The sequence below is a fragment of the Pipra filicauda genome, unplaced genomic scaffold (assembly GCF_003945595.2).
Source record: "Pipra filicauda isolate LSUMZ 115617 unplaced genomic scaffold, ASM394559v2 scaffold33_size4404698_pilon, whole genome shotgun sequence".
NCBI lineage: Eukaryota > Metazoa > Chordata > Aves > Passeriformes > Pipridae > Pipra > Pipra filicauda.
The window spans coordinates 2,525,411-2,543,403 of record NW_024104465.1 but is presented as its reverse complement, the minus strand read 5'-3'; the positions used below and the strand labels follow the sequence as shown (position 1 = coordinate 2,543,403).

General features: G+C 43.1%; 2 protein-coding genes across 3 annotated transcripts in view; one reads left to right on the top strand and one right to left on the bottom strand.

Moving 5' to 3' along the window:
* Positions 1–7,759, bottom strand: part of PI4KA (phosphatidylinositol 4-kinase alpha) — a 58,346-nt gene extending 50,587 nt beyond the window's left edge. The window contains exons 1-7 of one of the 2 annotated variants that reach the window (XM_027714109.2): positions 7,526–7,759; positions 5,330–5,446; positions 3,996–4,089; positions 3,241–3,329; positions 2,711–2,783; positions 2,125–2,384; positions 1,357–1,423 (exon numbers count right to left, since the gene is read on the bottom strand). In XM_027714109.2, coding sequence (XP_027569910.1) covers positions 1,357–1,423; positions 2,125–2,384; positions 2,711–2,783; positions 3,241–3,329; positions 3,996–4,089; positions 5,330–5,446; positions 7,526–7,759 — 934 coding nt within the window. The remainder of the gene's footprint in view (positions 1–1,356; positions 1,424–2,124; positions 2,385–2,710; positions 2,784–3,240; positions 3,330–3,995; positions 4,090–5,329; positions 5,447–7,525) is intronic. The other variant, XM_027714110.2, reaches the window with a different exon arrangement.
* Positions 7,760–8,064: 305 nt separating this feature from the next.
* On the top strand, positions 8,065–17,282 carry SNAP29 (synaptosome associated protein 29). The gene is made up of 5 exons (XM_027714311.2): positions 8,065–8,368; positions 9,807–10,003; positions 10,763–10,848; positions 11,805–11,912; positions 13,604–17,282. The coding sequence occupies exons 1-5, from the start codon at positions 8,156–8,158 to the stop codon at positions 13,759–13,761; spliced, it is 762 nt and encodes a 253-aa protein (XP_027570112.1). The 5' UTR covers positions 8,065–8,155; the 3' UTR covers positions 13,762–17,282.
* Positions 17,283–17,993: the final 711 nt, after the last annotated feature.

Genomic DNA, 17,993 nt, shown 5'->3' with positions numbered 1-17,993 from the left:
CTGTGCTGGAGTACTGTTCTTGGGATTAACAGCCTTTCAAGCAAGATCATTTATTGACAACAACAACAAAAAAGTCTTCAGTCATTTCTTTTCTAAACCATTAGCCTTGGCCAGAATAAAACCAAGGTCACTGTTCATCTTCTTCAGAAAGCAAGACTATCACAAACTACATCATCAGAAATAATACAAGGGCTGCCTGTAGCTGAAATATCTGGTAAAAGTTAGTACTGAAAATAAAATCCTAATTAGAATAACCGTAACACTGCTAGAGAGACAATGAAAATGATTCCTAAATTTGTACAAAGTTGTTCACTATTCACCTATAGGTTTAATTAAGATTATTTTTGTTCTACCACTATAGCCTCTCTCTAACCTGCAGCTTTTTTTCTGTTTGTTTGCTTTTTTTAACTCAAACCACAAAGACCATAAGATTGAAGAATAGGTTGGTTCAGCAGGGTAGACAGAAGGTCTACTTGGCAATTTAAGAATGATACTTGAATTATCTTGCAATCCCATTATATGAATGAGGAAAACAGATGCCTCTAGAAAGAGCCATGTGAAGGAAAAAGTAAAGTAATGTGGAAGAAATTAATTTAAACCAGGGCTTGAGGGAGGAGAATGGCCCAGAAACAGATGAAGTCCAAACTGTTAAAAACCTCGAAGGGCAAGACAAAACCAGAGACACCAAAGCACCTCAGCTGCAGAGCCAGTCCTCTACTTGATTCAGGAGAGACTGAATTTGCTTTTACTTAGAACTGCTTTGACTTAGAACTCACAGCTACAGCTCTACTGAAACTCAGTGGTTAAGGGTTTATGTATTAATTCATAAAACTTGTTCCTGTTTCTGCCTTTGTGACACAGTAACTAGTACACATTAGTGAACACTCTGCTTTACTGGGCCTTACACAATGACCCACATCACACTTACTTCAAATGGAGCCATTGTTTTGGATTTATACAATGTGCTACAAAGGCTTCAAAATTCCAGACCCTAATCCAACAATTCAGTTGCCCAGTGAAGCACAATATTAACACTTATTCCTCAAAGTTACTCAGCCTAATCTCCCAAAATATTTTTGGCCTAGTTGAATTAAGCTCTTCAGTACCAGGCACTGCCTGGCAGTAAGGGAATCACGTCTCAAAACCCTCCAGAAACAACTGAGCCTGGAAACTACTGGTGTTTAATAAGTACTTCCTACTGTCTTTAAACCCCAATTTTTTTTCACAATCCTAGCAGGCACATGCCATAGAATTACTGTAAGAATTCTGGAGAGCAGAGAAAGGGGTCAAAAGGTTTTGGTTTTCAATTTTCTATAAATTGCAAAAAAACACTTGTTCTTTTGCAAAATAATTTACCTTCAAAGTATTGAATTGCTGTTCCTCCAGGAGAGCTGGGAGGGGGAATTCCACGTTCAGGACTAACCTGAAACATCGCACAAAAGCCCTATTTATTATAAACAAATATTTATAAGACATTGATAGATCTTTCAGGGAATGGTTTGCACACTTTATAATGAAACACTGCTTCAAGCAAAACTAACAGGAACTAGATATTCCTGGGCCTATCAGCTCAATTCCAGTCAAAAATAGGAAGTTAAAAAATGCTAGTTCAGTGCTTTCGACTAAAAGGAAGAGATCAGAACAATGACTCCTGGACTGTATGAAACTACACTAAGAACAATCTGTGGTTTCAAAAACAGCATCTGAATGTGTTTTTGCCCCAAGACAATGAACATCCACAGCTCCTGGTGAAACCAGTGAGAGCTCCTCAGCACTTCTGAAAATTTAGCCATTAGCACTTTAGCCATTAAGCACCAGCTTCCCAAATTTACAGATATACAGTACAATGCTTTTCAATGAGAATAACAGAAGCAATAGGATTTGCCAGCTGCTCCATGTGAAGACTTACTAGTACAGTTGTTAGTTTAACTGTCACTGACAGTTCTGTTACTCAGAAACTATAAAGTTATTTTGAAATTCAGTTGTGGAACCAAAATAAAGATCTTTGTGTTTGGTCAAACAACGTGTGAAGGGACTCTCTGCATATCCAGGCTTAATGCTGTCTTCACTCAGCTCAAGAAATAATCTCAGCGCTGACTCCAGCACAGAGCAAGCCATACAAACCTGTGAGATGCTGGATACACTGCTAGCCTTTCTCTTTAGTGTTCCTTCCTGGCAAACAGTGAGCAGGGAACTGGGAAGAATTGATCTGAAGTCATTGAAGGATCGTCGGCGAATTCCTTCAAGCTCTTCTGGAACTCTCAGGGAATGTGGGGGAATTTTAGGAAAAAGCTTTGAAAGGAGAGCCTCCTCTGAATTGCTGTAGCGACCAAAGGCTCGAGAAATCCCTATCAGGCAGGGCACTGCATACTTGCATAAATATTCTGGAAAAGAAAAACAGGTGTAACAGCACATTAACAGTAACTTAGAACTTCCTCTTCATGGTTTTGCCACCACTTCACTAAACTGTTTCAGCCTGAGGTGCTTTACGAAGACTGACTTGTGCAAGTAGAGGAAAAACCATGAAGGTATCACAAATTAATGCAGTTCTGCTTCTGTATTTACCAGCCAACAACAAACACAACAGACACGTGCAAACAAAAGTGGAAAGAAAAAGCTGCTCACTTTTTAGGAGTGATCCTGATAACCAGAAAACGCAAGAGCAGTTCAGAGGAGAGGAGTTATAAGATAGTAACAATTTTATTAGTACCTTTATCATGCATTTGTGGTGTCTGGCACATTCCCAACAGGAACTGCATTACTTGCAGGATCGCATCCAAAATCTGAAGTCATCAAGACAGACATACAAAAATATCTTTTGGTAAAGAAGTGTCATATCTTACACCAGATCACTACAACAAATGAAACCTGCATATATTAATGTAAAGAGTTTTTTAACACTGTGGGACTAAAAGAGCACGTTGCCCTCACTCAGCTCACAGAGCTGCTCTTGTAAAGCCTGCAGTGAGCTGTGTGTACCAGCACAATGAAACTGCAGCAGTCCTGATCCAGCACCAAAGCTGGAATCCTAACTGGGCTCAGCAACTGCCACCCAGAAGTAACAGCAGACTTACGAATATCTTCCATATGCCTGACAATTAACACAAGCAAATGAATGCCCCAGTACAGATGCTAAAGCAATCAGCCCCTCTGCAGGGCAGGAAGCAGCTGCTGCTCTCTCCTCCAGACACTTGTCAGGATGGCGGCGTTGGAGAACTGGGTCATACAAACCAACCCCACCTGCTCTCTGAGAGAGGCGTCCCTGTAAGCAACGTCGGATAACAACGTCACCAAGCAGAAGCTGAAGTTTTCTGCCACTGGAAGCAAACCTGCAAAGTGACAGACAGAAAAAATCAGCCACTTGTTAGAGAGAACCAAGACAGAAAGAACAAATTATATCAAAACAAGAAGATATGTATGCGACTCCCGTGTCACGCAGTTCTGAGATAAACTGTAGAAAAATACAGTGTTGCACACAAAATTTAAAAGCACTCTAACCATCATAATTTCAGCCTGAAACATTGAAATAAAAATCATAATAATTAAAAACTTTCCCAGGCTTTCAAGTAATTAAAAAAAAATGTTGAATTATATAATACTATATAAAAGTGTTCTTATATTAATTCTAAGAGACATTAAGGGAGCAAGAAATGAAGTGGCTGAAATAGCAACTAAGCATCAAAGCTAAACCTGGCGTGTAAAGATCTCAGATTCCACTCTCCTGCTCTAACCACTACACAGTCTTCTCCAATTTAATACGAAATATATTGAACACAGAACTATTTTGAAAGTTCAATCTACCGAGAAGTGGTCAAACAGGAAAACAGGGAGCTATTCAACTTCCTCTTTGCTTTTAAAGACAATGAGTATTAAAGGCTGTCAAGCCAGGAGCTAAAAACCCAGCACCTCCCCTTGTACCATGGCCTGAATAACCTTTGCTGTTGCTATTTCCTGGGTGGCATTTCAAAAGAAAGATCAGAAAACCCAAACATCACCTCTGCCTTTCCGTGCATTGCTTTCTTCTATCCACTGGACTTTGGGAAGACCCTTCAGAAGCCGGAGGAGGTACGGAACCACATTATCCTTGTGCTAAAGAAGAAAATATTCTATTTAAAATGGAGAAGAAAAGCTGAACCATATCATCTCAATACGTTTTAGATATATGGAAAGACTCCACTGACACACACAGAACTCGCTTCTCGTGATTACTCCACAGGCTTCTTGAATGTTGCAAAACTGATTTCAACACAGGCAAACGAAAAGTAACCCAATTCAGTGCCTTAAATCCAAGACTTTCATTCCAGGCAACAGTTCATTCTCTGCAAAAGTTGCAGAAAAATACTCCAGAACCACAACGTACCTACCCACAAACAATTCATTAACTGACAGCAAGGCCCCAAAATAATTTGAAGGCAGCTAGAAATTCAGAGTGCCAGTCCCACCTCATGTGACCCATCCCATGGCCTTACACAAGTCACTTCACACACCTGTGTAATGCTCCAGCTCCCTCACCTGCAAATCAAAGGACAGCACTTCCCTTCCTCATGGGGTTGGATTAATTAATACTGACTGCTGGCTTTGGAAACATCATAAAATGCTATGAAATACAAATACTGCCTTAGAAAAAAAAACAAAAAAAAACCAAAAAAAGAACAACCCCAATAATAACCAGGCAAGCTGTACCATAGCACATGGACCCTCAACAGGAGGCAATTCAGCCTGAAGCAAACCCCAGCAACGTGGAAGATATTAAAGTGAGGTCTAATGACTCTGGACCTAGGACTGGGTATATCCTCCCTTTCCCCTGCACGGAACAATATGACGCCCAGAGCTCCAGGGAAGAGAACCAGCTTGTCCTGCCCAGGCTGGCAGACACAGAAGGGATGTTCATGTACAATGCAGCCTGTGTGCTCTGTCTGTCTGTTTATCCTGGCCAGTGCCAGGCAGGAAAGGGCCTGCTGCAAACCTGACCTTCAGGACTGCATTGGAACATCCCTGTCATTCAGGAGCATGTGGGGAAGAACACACAATGACACACATGGTTTAAGTAAATCCTTCTGAATAGTCTTTCCTTTCTCTCCTTAAGGTATGATGACCAGAAAACACGCCAGCAGTCTGGTTGGGGCAGTGCCATGACTACTTTTTTTATTCTTCTATCTCACTCCTCAGTGCTGTCCTTCCTTCCTTGTGCTCTCCTGCCTGCATTCATCTCTTACCTCTGATATTTTAATTCATTTTTATGAAGAAAAACATCAACTTTTCATTCATTCAACAACTAAACTTGAATTAATCTTCAAAGGTAAACAGTTAGCCCAGGTGGGGAAAATACCTGCAGGTCAGATTCAATTAGGAAGATTCCTAAAGCAATAACAGCATCCCTGCGACGTTCATCCAACTGGAAAATCCCATGGAAATCCACTGGACACATACAGAGCAGCTTCTGTACCTGAAAAACAGCGGCGGGAAAGAACAGTGGAACAAGACAAAGTGTCAAAACAATCTGAAGTTTGAAGTGCACAGTGGTCTCTCCATCTTTTGGAAGACAGATGGGCACATTACCCTCCTTTAGTCATCAACCTTAACAAGAGCATTCAAGGGTTGGGAAAGGGTGGTGAATGACAGAACCCAGAGAGAGACAGGAAAAGCCTGAGCAGAAGTCAAACATTTCTACCACAACATGGGTTGATTTAAAGGCTTTCTTCAACACTTGATCAGAGCATTGAAGTATGACAAAGCCTTCCTTCACTGGGCATTTTAGATGTGCAAGAAACGTGCAGCAGGCAAATTTATCACGTTTACTCAATTCCTGTAAACAAAAAAACAGGTGGCTGGAGCTTTGTTTACAGCTGCACCAATGCATTCTTCATATACAGCACTGAACCATTAACTGCTACCAAGATGAGTACGACTGGCTCAAATCTTTCAGGTTACAGATTAAGTTTTCAAAACTATTATTTTCTCACTGCTTAGCTAATACTCAACTCCATACTCAGCACACACACATCTAAAGAATACATCAAATCCTCCAAATACTTTGTTTTTCTATGGAACTGTTAACAAATGGAAAACGCAGCAAGCATGTTGTCTTTTCATGAATTTCCTTGATGTTAATAAATACTATCTAAAGAGGACTGTCATAATAAATAACTATGTCTGACTCACCTATGTTTGAATGTCAAATCATTTCCTATTTAGATAACTCTTTGAACACCCCACCTTGACATTTCTAAACCAAGAAAAGTTTCCCTGGAGGATTACAAGAAGCTACTGGACACGCAGTGGAATTTAGGATTCTGGTCCTTCAACTGCCAGATCTCATAATTACAAGACTAGTAAGACAACAACACAAACAAGCCTCTTGCTCAACATAAAATGCTGGAGAGGACATATGAACTTTGGAAAATGACTGCTGCTGCATGTGTTCCACGTCAGGTTATACCTGTAATAACATGAGTGAGTAATTTTAGATAGATATGAACTGTTAATATCATTTAACTTCTACTGTAATCTGTCAAACTAATAAATAAAAAATTAAATAAATAAATCCCTGGATATTAGTGAACCAACAGCAAGGCTTACAAAAATTATTCACCGTTGGCTGTCACACCAATGGCACATTTCCAGAACACGAAGTAAGAACCGAAGGCGGCAACAGCTGGCCAGGAACAAGCACCAGAGTTTTCATCAGCACAGAGCCGTGCTTTTCAGCTATTTAGTCATGATTATTGCATGAGGCAATTCAGACGTTCTGTCACTTCTGGCTCGGGGCAGCCAACTCCCCAAACACCAGCGTGTCCATCCCTCCTCCCCCAGCACAACACACACCTGCCCAGGGCAGCGGTGCACTCACACACATCCCCCGGCTGGCTTTACCTTCAGCGGAGCTTTATCTCACCCAGGCAGGTCCTACCCGTCACCTGGATTTAACAGGACACCCGGAGCAAAGCAACCAGTCCTAATTAAGCTGAGACTAATTACGCCCACAAGACCCTGTTCCACAGACCCGGGGGAGGCGCAGCCGCTGAGGACCCGCGTTCCTTGCGAGGACACGGGGGGGCTGCGCTGACAGCGTTTTTGGGTCAGGATGGCCCACAGGAGCACCCACGGCGGGACAGATCCCATTCCCAGAACCACAGACAGCCCCGCCCGAGGGGAGCGGCACCACCCCGGAGCATCACTCGCCGCTGCTCCGACCCGCTGCCCACGGGCCACGCGGGTCCCCACAGCCCGCCCCGCACAAACACTCTGCACAGAAGGGCCCCGCACGGGGCCGACCCTTCCCCGCCGGCCCCTCGCGTGACGTGCAAACACAAAAACACGACCCCCCTCTCGCATGACGACTCTCCGACATTCCCCACACACACACACACACACGCGGCTTCCACGCGTGACAGCCCCGCAGGCCCACACGTGATACTCCCACGCGGCACTCCCGCAGCCCCCGCGCGTGAAACCCCCGCCGCCCTCACAGCCGCAGCCCCCCCCCATACACACACACGACACTCCCCTCACAGACGCCCCTCACCTTCTCCAGCGGAGCCGGGTTCTGCACCGCCAGCGAGCGCGCCAGCGACAGCACGGTGTTGAAGTAGAAGCCGCGTGCGGTGGCCGCGCCGCCTCCGCGTCCGGCGGAGGGCGCCGCGGCGGCCCCGGCCGTGGCGGTCCCGGTGCCGGTCCCGGCCGCCGCCGCCGTGGCCGCCGTGGCCGTGGCTGCCGTGGCCGCAGCGGCCGCCGCAGCCGCCACCGCCGCGGCCGCCATGTTGTGCGGGAGCCCCGCCGGGCAGCGCGCGCCGCCCCCTCCCGCGAGAGCACCGCCTCGGCGGGATCACGAAGCACCAATCACACCGCCAACATGGCGGCACCCGCAGCGGCTTCACTACCGCCCGGTGCCCGCCCTCCCTGCCCGCCCCGCTCTGCAAACGGGCGCGCTCAGCGCAGCCCCTCCTACCCCCCCCCGCGGCCGCGATGGTCCCGTCCAGCACCGCCTGTCCCCCACCAGCGCTGCGGCGCGATCGCCCCGCCCACGAGGGGGGGCACGCGGTGGTTCCGCCCGACGCGCGCAGGCGGAAGGAGCGGAGCGGCCCGAGGCGGCGGCTCCGTGAGGGTTTCCCCAGGGTCAGGGGCTTCCCGAGCGCTCCCCGCGGTCGGCTGCGCCATGTCGGCCGTCCCGAGGAGCTACAACCCGTTCGCGGAGGACGATGAGGAGGACGCGGCGGCAGCGGTGGGTCCCGGCGGGGCGGTCGAGGCGGACCGGCAGCGGTACCTGCAGCAGGAGGTGCTGCGCCGCTCCGCCGCCTCGGCCGACAGCACCGCCCGCTCCCTCTCGCTGCTCTACGAGTCCGAGCGCATCGGCGTGGCCGCCTCCGAGGTGGGTCGGGGCCGGGAGCGGAGCCGTCGCCCGCAGGGCCCCGTGGCTCCCTCGGCCCTCCGGGACGGGGGGTCTTGTCCCTTTTCCCCCGGACACGTCCCTCTGTAGGGTTAGTCAGTGTTCCGCAGCCACCCTGTGTTAGTGCCGGCTGGTTTCCTGGCTGATGGTTTGGGTTTTGAGCGAAAAATCCCAGTTCCACCCTGTCTGTGTAACGCTGGGGCGGGGACTCGACCGTTTCTTCAGCTGCTTTTAACAATTCTTACTGAGTTTTATTGCGTGGCATTTAAGCCTCGTTTTGTCTGACTGAAAGGTTTCCAGCAGTTCTCTCGGTTGGGTGCAGGGCCTGCCCTGTCAGTTGTTTGTGATGTGCTTGGCTTCACCCCGATTAATCATTTCCTTCATTCCTCGGGCCCTGTTTCAGAGCAGTTCGTGCTCGGGGACGTCGCTCATAAAGCTCTTGGCCATTGTGTCACCTGCTAATGGGATGTTCCTTGGGTGTTATTGCCCAAATTACCGCCAGGCAGCCCCAAGCTGCACAAGGTGCTTGTGCTCAGGGGGTTCTCGGTGGGACTGCTGTGAACTTTTGGACTTGTTTGTCCAGAAAAGCACAAGGGAGGAATGAAGAGTTTAGGCTTGACACGAGGCCTGTGGTGAAACTTGAGTTCTGTGTGTTTGGTGCTTTATTGAGGGGGGGGGAAAGAAAAAAGAACATTCAACTAGAATTTCCCACAGTTTAGCCAGAATATGAACACCAAGTTCTTTGTTTTGTACAGCTGGTAGCTGCAGGCAACTTTCCTGCCAGAATAAATCTTTGAATTACTTTGGAATAGTGTTTGTGCTGCTGAATTAGAAAATAATGTACTTCCATATATAAAAATTCCTAAATCCTGCACTATTAACATTAACTAAAATATTCCTGCAGTCTGAAGAAATTCTATTTGTGTTTATTTCCTCTGGTTATTCTGTTTCTAAATTATCAGGAACATCCCACTAAGGTGAAAATAGAATCTCTTCCCAATGCAGGTGCCATTCACAGCTAGGAATCGTTGTGCTTGCTCATCTCCCTGCCATAAACCTTTGGGCTTCCACCACATCACCCACGTGGTGCTATGCTTGTTCTGTCAGCAGGAGATGCAAATGTCAACCCCACAAAAGGGCAGCACAGAAAACTCCTGGATGCTGTTTGTAGCAGGCATCAGGAATCTGGCGTGGCACAGGAACGGGGATTTTATAGCTGGTTAATGCCATGGCTGAGCAGCAACTCTTGATTGAAATGCCCTGGGGGAAGAGGAGCGAGTGAAAAAGCCGTTTGCCTTTAGAAATAACCCACACAGATGAAGGAACTCTGTTATTTTTCTTCAGAGTGTCTGTTAGAACGTTTGATGTGTCAGTTTGTCTTGGCTTCACGAGCTGCTCTTTCCCTGTCGATGCCTGTCAGGAGCTCGTCCGGCAGGGAGAGGCCCTGAAGCGCACGGAGCAGATGGTGGATAAAATGGACCAGGACTTGAAGACAAGTCAGAGGCACATAAACAGCATTAAGAGTGTTTGGGGGGGCTTGGTAAACTACTTCAGAGCCAAACCTCCAGAGAGCAAGCCAGAGCAGAATGGAGCCCCTGACTATTATGCTAACAGCAGGTAAGTAAAAGAAATGTTTGACTTGGGACTTGTCTCCCACAGCATCTCTGAAATGTCACCAGGAAATCACAGCTTAAAAGATCTGTGGATTTTGTCAAGCAAAGTCTTGAGATGGTTTCTAGCTCCCTGTTTCCTTTAACACCTATAAAAAATATTTGTACTTCTATTTTTATTTGTGGTGGTAAGAATAACTTTGTGGCAAATCAATCCACAAAATTACACAAGTAATTCTTCAGTCTTCTGAATTATGGTGCTTACTTCAGTCTTACCAGGAAATCTTAAATTGTAGCATTGATGTGCTCCCAGTTAAATACTGTGTGCTTCTCTTGCTTCTATTAAAGCTGTAAATAAAAATGAATTCCTGTGAAGTTACTGTGTCTTACAGTATTTGTTTCTCTTCACCTGAGAAACTTCTGTAAAGCCTGATAATGCTGAATACACTGATTTCCTCCCTCCTTTGCCCCTCCATCCTCCACTAAAGGAAGGGAATATGTTGCCTTCAAGACAACATCAAGAAGATGCAGTTTTGGTTTTGATAGCAATGTTTCCGTTTGCTATTTTGAGCACAAAAGTGACCAGTTCTGCTTTCAGTGAACATAAATGCTGATGGTTAATAGTTCCTTTTAAAGGAACATTTTGTATCAGGTCTAACAAACTTGCTCTTCTTGTGTAAATTTGATATCTTTTCTTGTTTAACAGACTCAGAATGAGGCCTGTGGTCCATACCAATATTTTCTCTTTCTTCCCTTTTTTCACTAGGTTAAAAGAAGCAATGATGTCTAGTAAAGAACAAGAGTCAAAATACCAGGAAAGCCATCCAAATTTAAGGAAGCTAGATAATTCAGGTTTGTTAACTTTATTTTACACTGATTGCCTGTCATCCACGTGGAGCAAGCTTGCAGAGTGATGAAGGCAGAGACCCTTCAGCCTGCCCAGCTGCTGACTTACATTGCTGCCCAACATCTGGAGATTTGTATCCCAGCCTTCATGGCTTTGAATCCTAGGGAATTGTTTCCCCTAAAGCCCTTTATACCCATGCTGCAGATGTGCTATTTTTTTTAATTTGGATACAGATTTTATTTAGCCCTTCCAGTGGGGAATTTATTCTATAGCTAGTAAAGACTTTAAGAGCTTTCGGTGCTTATATTCACGTAGAGGAGACTGTAGCCAAAAATGCACACAATGTGCAGGCAGCCTTGCCTTGTGATTCTCACAAGGCAGCGTTTGGGGTTTGGCCTCATTCCCCCTTCCCACAGTGCCTTAACTTCTGTGATGGCTTTTACGTGCCAAGGAAGCGTTCCTTTTGCGAGGGATGTTCGGTTAATTAGCGCGGTAGGAGTGGGAAAGCAGCAGGATATCCACAGTTGTAGCTGCGTGAGTAAAGAGAGAAATGCTTTTGGGATATGTCTCCGCTCCACTCCGTGTAATGCCGAGCTCTGTCCAGGGGAGGGCAGAGCAGCCTCGGGGGCCTCGCCTGGGACGGCTCCCTGCGGGTACAGAGACCGTCCCACCTCTTTGTCCCACCTGGATGTGAGTTGGGAGACTGGGTTTTTCCTTTGATTCTCTCAGCTACCTACTAGAACTAAAAAAAAAAGGCAGCCAAAAAGAAGAACTGTAGCTTCACTGTTCATCCTGAGAGGTGCCCTGTAGACAGCGGTGTTGGACTGCTGCTGATACCCCTGTGATGGGGTTACCTGGCAGCTGTGTTCGGGCTAATTTTTAACAGCCTTCCTAAAACTGTAAAGCTTCTTTTTACTAGCTTTTTTATTATATAACATTCTGTATTCTACACCCTTAACAGACAGTGATTTCAGCAAAGCAGATTTAGTTTCTTCAGTGCAAAGGGATGATTCCTACCCTAAGAACCAACAGCTACGAGCTTACCACCAGAAAATTGATACCAACTTAGGTGAGTGAGAAAACTGAAGCTGTTTGATGTGATACAGTTGTCAGTTCTTGATTCTTAAGCCAGATAAAATTACTAAGTTATATAATACCAACAAAGACTTTTTGGTTTAGTTAATATGTGAAATTTGATGATAAATAAAAAAATCATTTGCTTGTATTCTGCATTTCTAAACTGTCTACATGGCAGAATCCAAAGTTTGATTGAAACATAAATTATTTGAATGTAGAATGCTAGGGGATGTCTGTGGGTCATCTCCTCCCAAAAATTAGTAACAAATCTGAGTTAGAAATGCATTTGAAGTGCAACCAGCTAGAAACAAACCAGCTAGGATGTCTGGGATAATATAAACCTGCTGGGGAGTGATACACTACTGGCATCAGTACTTCAACTCTTCTGCCACATGCTTGTGCTTGAGGAGTTTTGGAGCTGTCCTTGAACAACCTGGGGAAAAAAAAAACCCACACCAAAAACATGAGTCCTCTTAGATCATACTCTGACAATGAGACAGCCACTCGTACCAAGTGTGAACTCGCCAGCAGGTCTCTGTCGTTTGGATGTGAAATGGTGCTGAAGTGTCCCACAGCACTGGCACTCAGGGTGGGAAAACGTTTCTTTGAATCGTCCTGTCCGTTGACTGGAGTATCACTGGGGCAAACAGTCTTATCCATCCATTCTGAAAAATCTTACAAAGCAGGTTCTTGTAGCATCAACAGGAAAATACTGCTTCAGATAGGATCACACTGGTATAGTCGGGATGCCATACTGCTGCTTTTTCCAGAGCTTACCTCTCATGGAAAAGTGCATTCAACTTAGCTGACAGTTCAACTCAGATATTAAATTGCACATCAGCTTGGACCCAAATAATTTAGAACTCTGCACAGCTTTTGAAATGAACATGTTTTGCCAAAAATAGAAGAATTGAAAGGCACTAAATATTTAATTTGTGAATTTGCCGCATTCCTTTTATTGCTTCCCGAAGCTGTTCAGCTGACTTTGCCTTCCTTTGTTCTGTAACATATAGACAAAGTGCCTCTTTGCTTACACGTGTCTCTCTGTAGCTGACCTAGAAAAAAGAGATTGGAAAGAAATCAGAAAGGAATGGATCAAAGAAATAGGCAGAAGAGTTTAGTGGCAACACATTGTTCTACTCACAAGCTGTGGAAAACTTACTTGCTTCAGAAGCATTTATACCAATCAATCATGCAATAAAATAGTCGCCTTGTAGCCAAATTAGAAAATCTGGAAATGGGAGGTTTTCATCTATGATAAATAACACTGAAGATTTAAGAAGTATTGATGATACTTCTACATGAAGTTTAAGGAAAAACAATTGAGGTAGTGAGCAGATTGTGTATGCTGAGCCGAGAAAAGATGCATCTGATTTTTCTGTAAAATACATTTAAAAAATAAAAATTACGTTACAGGGTATGTCATTTGATAAAGGTCCAGTTTGGTGTTAAGCATTTGAAGTTAACTTGTAGTGGAAGAAAGAAGGAAGTGATCACTTCTGGTAGTAAAGCAGTACAACTATGGACAGAGCAGTGCTTCCACTACTGCAGAGGAACACTCAGAGCTGAGAAGTTGTACCTGACATTTCCTAACCCGGGAGGAGGGGGGATCCTGGCAGTGTCCATCTGAGCAGTGTGTGTTACAGCACTGTGGTTCCCTATGGTCCCTCTCTCCCTTGACAGATGAGATGTCTTCTGGGCTGAGTCGTCTGAAAAACCTGGCCCTTGGTCTGCAGACGGAAATCGAGGAGCAGGATGATATGCTGGATCGGCTCACAAGGAAAGTAGAGACACTGGACATCAATATTAAAAACACTGATAAAAGAGTCCGACAACTTTAAAGGATTTTTAGAATTCTTTTTGTCCAGCGTCAGATCATCCTGGATGTCTCATTTCAACCCATCTCTTAAAAAATCTTGGATAGTATCTGTTTCTCCTTTTTTTCTGATACGTTATTGGTTTTGTTGTCCATAAAATTCCATAGGCTTAATTCAGCACAATACATGAAATTTCTTCTTAGTGTCCATGGGAATAGTGCATGTGGAGTAAAGTCTCAGCACGGGGTCAGGATGCCCTGCTCAGTTGTGTAACTGTGTCGTGTGCATGGAGGAATTCGCAGGCCACAAAGCTTCAGTGTCCTTGGCCTGGGAGCTGTGGTGAGAAAAGGAACTGCATTTTTTGCCTCTGTTTTGGGGAGGGGGCAGGGGGAACAGAATGTGCTGCTTTGTTCAGAACACATGTTGCTAATTCTGTTTACCTACAGCTATGTTAAATTATGAAAAAACGCTGATTTCCAGCTGTGAAAATAATTTAAAGTGACTGTTGTGGCATTTCTGGAGCTTAAGGAATGGACTGTTCTGTGGAAGTTGTAAAATATCAAGGGTGTCATGCAATCATGATAATATCCTGTGCGTGTTCCCCTTCCTAAGATGACTTTTGCCAAATGGTGAACCCATGAACTGTGTTTTTTATGTTTGGTCACTAAATACTAATTGCCTTTACAGTCTTTCCAGTAAAGATCTCTAAGGATATCGTGGTCTGCAAGAAATGTTGATTGACAGTGACCCAAAGAGTTTGGGTAACAAAATCAGGACTTAATTGTACATGTTTTTAAATATACTTTTGCAGAAATTGTCACCATCTGCTTTTTTATTTTCTGCTCTTTCTCAGCTTATTCATTTAGGTGGCTATTTGAAAAAATAGCTTCCATTTTAGGAATGGAGAGTTGATCTGATAAACTGCACAAAGAGATCACAGAAGATTGTTTAACATTGATTTCAAATGTTATTAGGGATGGAGCAGATGCTCTGTTTTGCTGGGCCATGTGACTGTTAAACTCCACGTGGGTTCACGTCCATCTGCCTTGGCTTAGCAGGTAGGATAAAACTCCTGCAAATGAAGAAAAGCTCAGAAACATTTTTGAGTCCTCCAAATAGAAGTTGAGCCTTTCACTTTGTTTTGTTCTTTTATAAGTATCCCTGTAGAGCAAAATAATCACAATTCTGCTCCAGCCTGAAGACATAACAATGAGAACCTGCTGCCTGTCTTGAAAATGAGTCAGCTGTGGTTTGGAGAGGCCCAGGGACCTGTGTCAGTGTTGGAACAGTCACGAGTGACAACGTGTGGCTGGGAGGAGACAGGTTCATTTTTTTTTTGAGCTAGTGCCACATTATGTTATGAATTAAAGGAAGACCTTGGTGTTTGAAGCTGTCAAGCTCGTGTCCTTCACAGACATGGCATTCCCACCCTTTTGTTGTTTTACTGTGTCTTCTGGAAGTTCACTTGTAGGAAAATAAATCACAAAAAAGCTACACTTATTAAACATTGTATTATGGAAAAAATACTACTTGTGGCATTACTAGCAGGGTTGAGTTGTGAATTAGATTTGAGGTGAGCCTCTGTTTCCATTTGTTACTCATGTCATTGATTTCAGTCCCTAAATAAAAATCTGGTTTTCAGGGACATAAAACTTCAAGAGCTATTGAGTACTTTTAATTGCTTTTTAATTTTCAGTTTGTATCATTAATGCTCATTTAGAACCATTAAATACCTTATTAATATATAATCTTTTTGTGTGTATACCATGATTAATTCTCTTAGTCTGTTAGAATATTTATTAATTATATGATTTGATGTCTCAAGAGAGACATACATTTATTGATACATTTATTTGGTAAATTATACAGTTGTTAGTATTCAAAATATTAAGTATCTCAGTGAAAGAAGATTGAAATTTTGATTATACCTGGTTTTGTTCAGATGTTTAGTTGTATTGGCCTTATGGAATGTTCACTGCATCCCGGATATCTCTGATGCCTTTGAAAACACAGGTAGGGAAGTGGAATAGAAAATAAATCCCTATTTCTGCTTTGAGAATGTTGTGATCCAAGCAGACTAGAATCCCAGGATCTCAGCCCTGTGGAATTTACACAGAGGTCTAACTCCTCATCTCTTCTAACAATGTCATCACTGCCTCAGTAACATATTCCTGCCTTTGCTTAGGTTTTCCTGCTCTATTTATTATTTTTGTCTTGTTTTAATGGCCTTGTTTTAAAGGATTATTTTCCACATTGGAGAAATTATTGCAGGGGGGAAAAGATTGTGCATGTATAAAGGAATGTCTAAGGAATGTCTGCTACAAACTGAATTCCCTTCCTCTGCTTCCATATAGATGCTTTATGCTGATAATGAACTTCAGTGGACCTGACATGAGGAGACAACACTATTTTGTAATAGTGATGGTTTTTTTTTTCTCTTGGAATAACTTTCCATCCTGCAGGAAAAGGAAATTTAAAGGAAAATAACCACATGGATTTTGCCTTTCCAGGAAATGCCACTTTGCATGTGTAATGAAGGATTTACTTCAGTAGCTTTTCTTACTGTTCCCTGAGATGGAGTTTTATTTCTTCTTGGATACTGCTGAAAAACTTAAACTGTGTGGGGTCTAGGAATTTCAGAAGAGATTTAATTTGCACTCACATGCTAACTCGATAAAATAAATGATTTTGCCTGTATATTCATGTTGGCATATAAACTGGTGTTCTTGCAGCAAAATAGTTCTGGTTATTTTTATTGGCTTGAGTAGAAGTTTAATAAGGTCGTAAGAAAATGGCAAAAAATATTTTAAGTGTTCTTTATAAAAGGCAATTTTCTTGCTCCTCAAAAAGTTTGCTGCTCAATTTTGAAGAGATTTTAAACACCTGGAACTAACATAACTTCATAACACAGACATTAGACTCTTAAAAGCAGCAAGGAGCACAAATGAGAATAACCAGTATCTGAGGACTAGATTTCCAGGTGTATTTGATTTTTAAATTTCCTGAGCATTGAATTAAATATTGTAACAAATGATGTGTAGCTGAACTTCAGTCTGAACTCCAAGGATCTGCCTTTGTGCTGAGCTGGATTGACCCACAGAAATCCTTGGGACACGATGGTGTCAGGGGTTCTTTTAGTCTGTGAAAGTCATCTGAAGTATTTTGCTACCTTGTAGCTTTTGTGATATCATTTGTTAAATGGTAAAATAGGAAATACTTTCCACCCACTCTGCCTTCTGAATAAACAGATTTTTGTAGGCATTTTTACAAGCATAACATCATATGGAGGATATGTGTTAATTTTTACTTTGAAATACGTAGGACTTAATTTTCAAATCATAGGTGGTGATTATTTGTGTCTGTCGCTTTTTAAAAAAGAACTTTAATTCTGTGCCACCCAGGTATAACACTTTTTGTACAAGTCAAATTGCATTATCTTTTATTTAAATGCTAAACTGGACTGTAGTTCAGCAATTTAGGAGATTGGAAGAAATGAGTGTTAAATGGTAAGATGGTCAATAAAAGGTGCTTATTGTTAATGAAGAGTTTTTGCATTTATCTCCGAAATTTTTTTTATTACAACTTCATTGTCACTTTTCCCCCATAATATCTGTTAAAATGCTGGACCTACTCTGTTAAATTTGTGCCAATATGGAAATAAGCTGGTGGGTTTTGTTTTCTGAGAATAAAAACAGAGTATTACATTTCTACATAATTCTTGAGTAGAGTCTCTTAGATCCTGAAAGAGGAATGCAAGCAAGCATTCATTTTTGCAAAAATTTTATTTGCGATGATAAAATAATTCAAGATGTTACTTGGAAAGTAATCTTGCCATAGTGCTTGGTATTAGCAGGAATATCAGTAACTGGATGTAGGCATGAACAAGGCAGGTGACACAGGAGTAAGGCAAAAAAATATATGAACCGTCTTGAAAACTTAAACAGAGTTTGTAATATTCCTGTGTGGTCCCAAATTTGGTGATGGTAGAGATCTTGTGAATGTCCTGACCTCCAGTTAGGTTCTTATCTGTACATGAGGGAGGAACTTGGCTTCTGAATTCTTTTTTTTTTTTTTTTGTAATAGAGGTTAGTTTTGTTTAATATGGTAAAGCAGAGTTTCAGAAGGGTTATTTATTAAAAAAGCTCTGAAAAGGGAAAATCAGTAGAGAGACTGATGGGTTTTGTTGTTTTTTTTTTTAAATTCCAGTAACTTTGTTTTGCTGCCTTTTTGCTGAGAGTTCTTCAACAAATGGGAAT

What these genes read in the sequence shown, in the direction of transcription:
- SNAP29 (XM_027714311.2), top strand. Translation starts at nt 8,156, where the DNA reads ATGTCGGCCGTCCCGAGGAGCTACAACCCGTTCGCGGAGGACGATGAG. An exon ending in TCGGCGTGGCCGCCTCCGAG is followed by an intron (nt 8,369 to 9,806) that starts GTGGGTCGGGGC and finishes GATGCCTGTCAG; the next exon opens with GAGCTCGTCCGGCAGGGAGA. An exon ending in GAAAATTGATACCAACTTAG is followed by an intron (nt 11,913 to 13,603) that starts GTGAGTGAGAAA and finishes CTCCCTTGACAG; the next exon opens with ATGAGATGTCTTCTGGGCTG.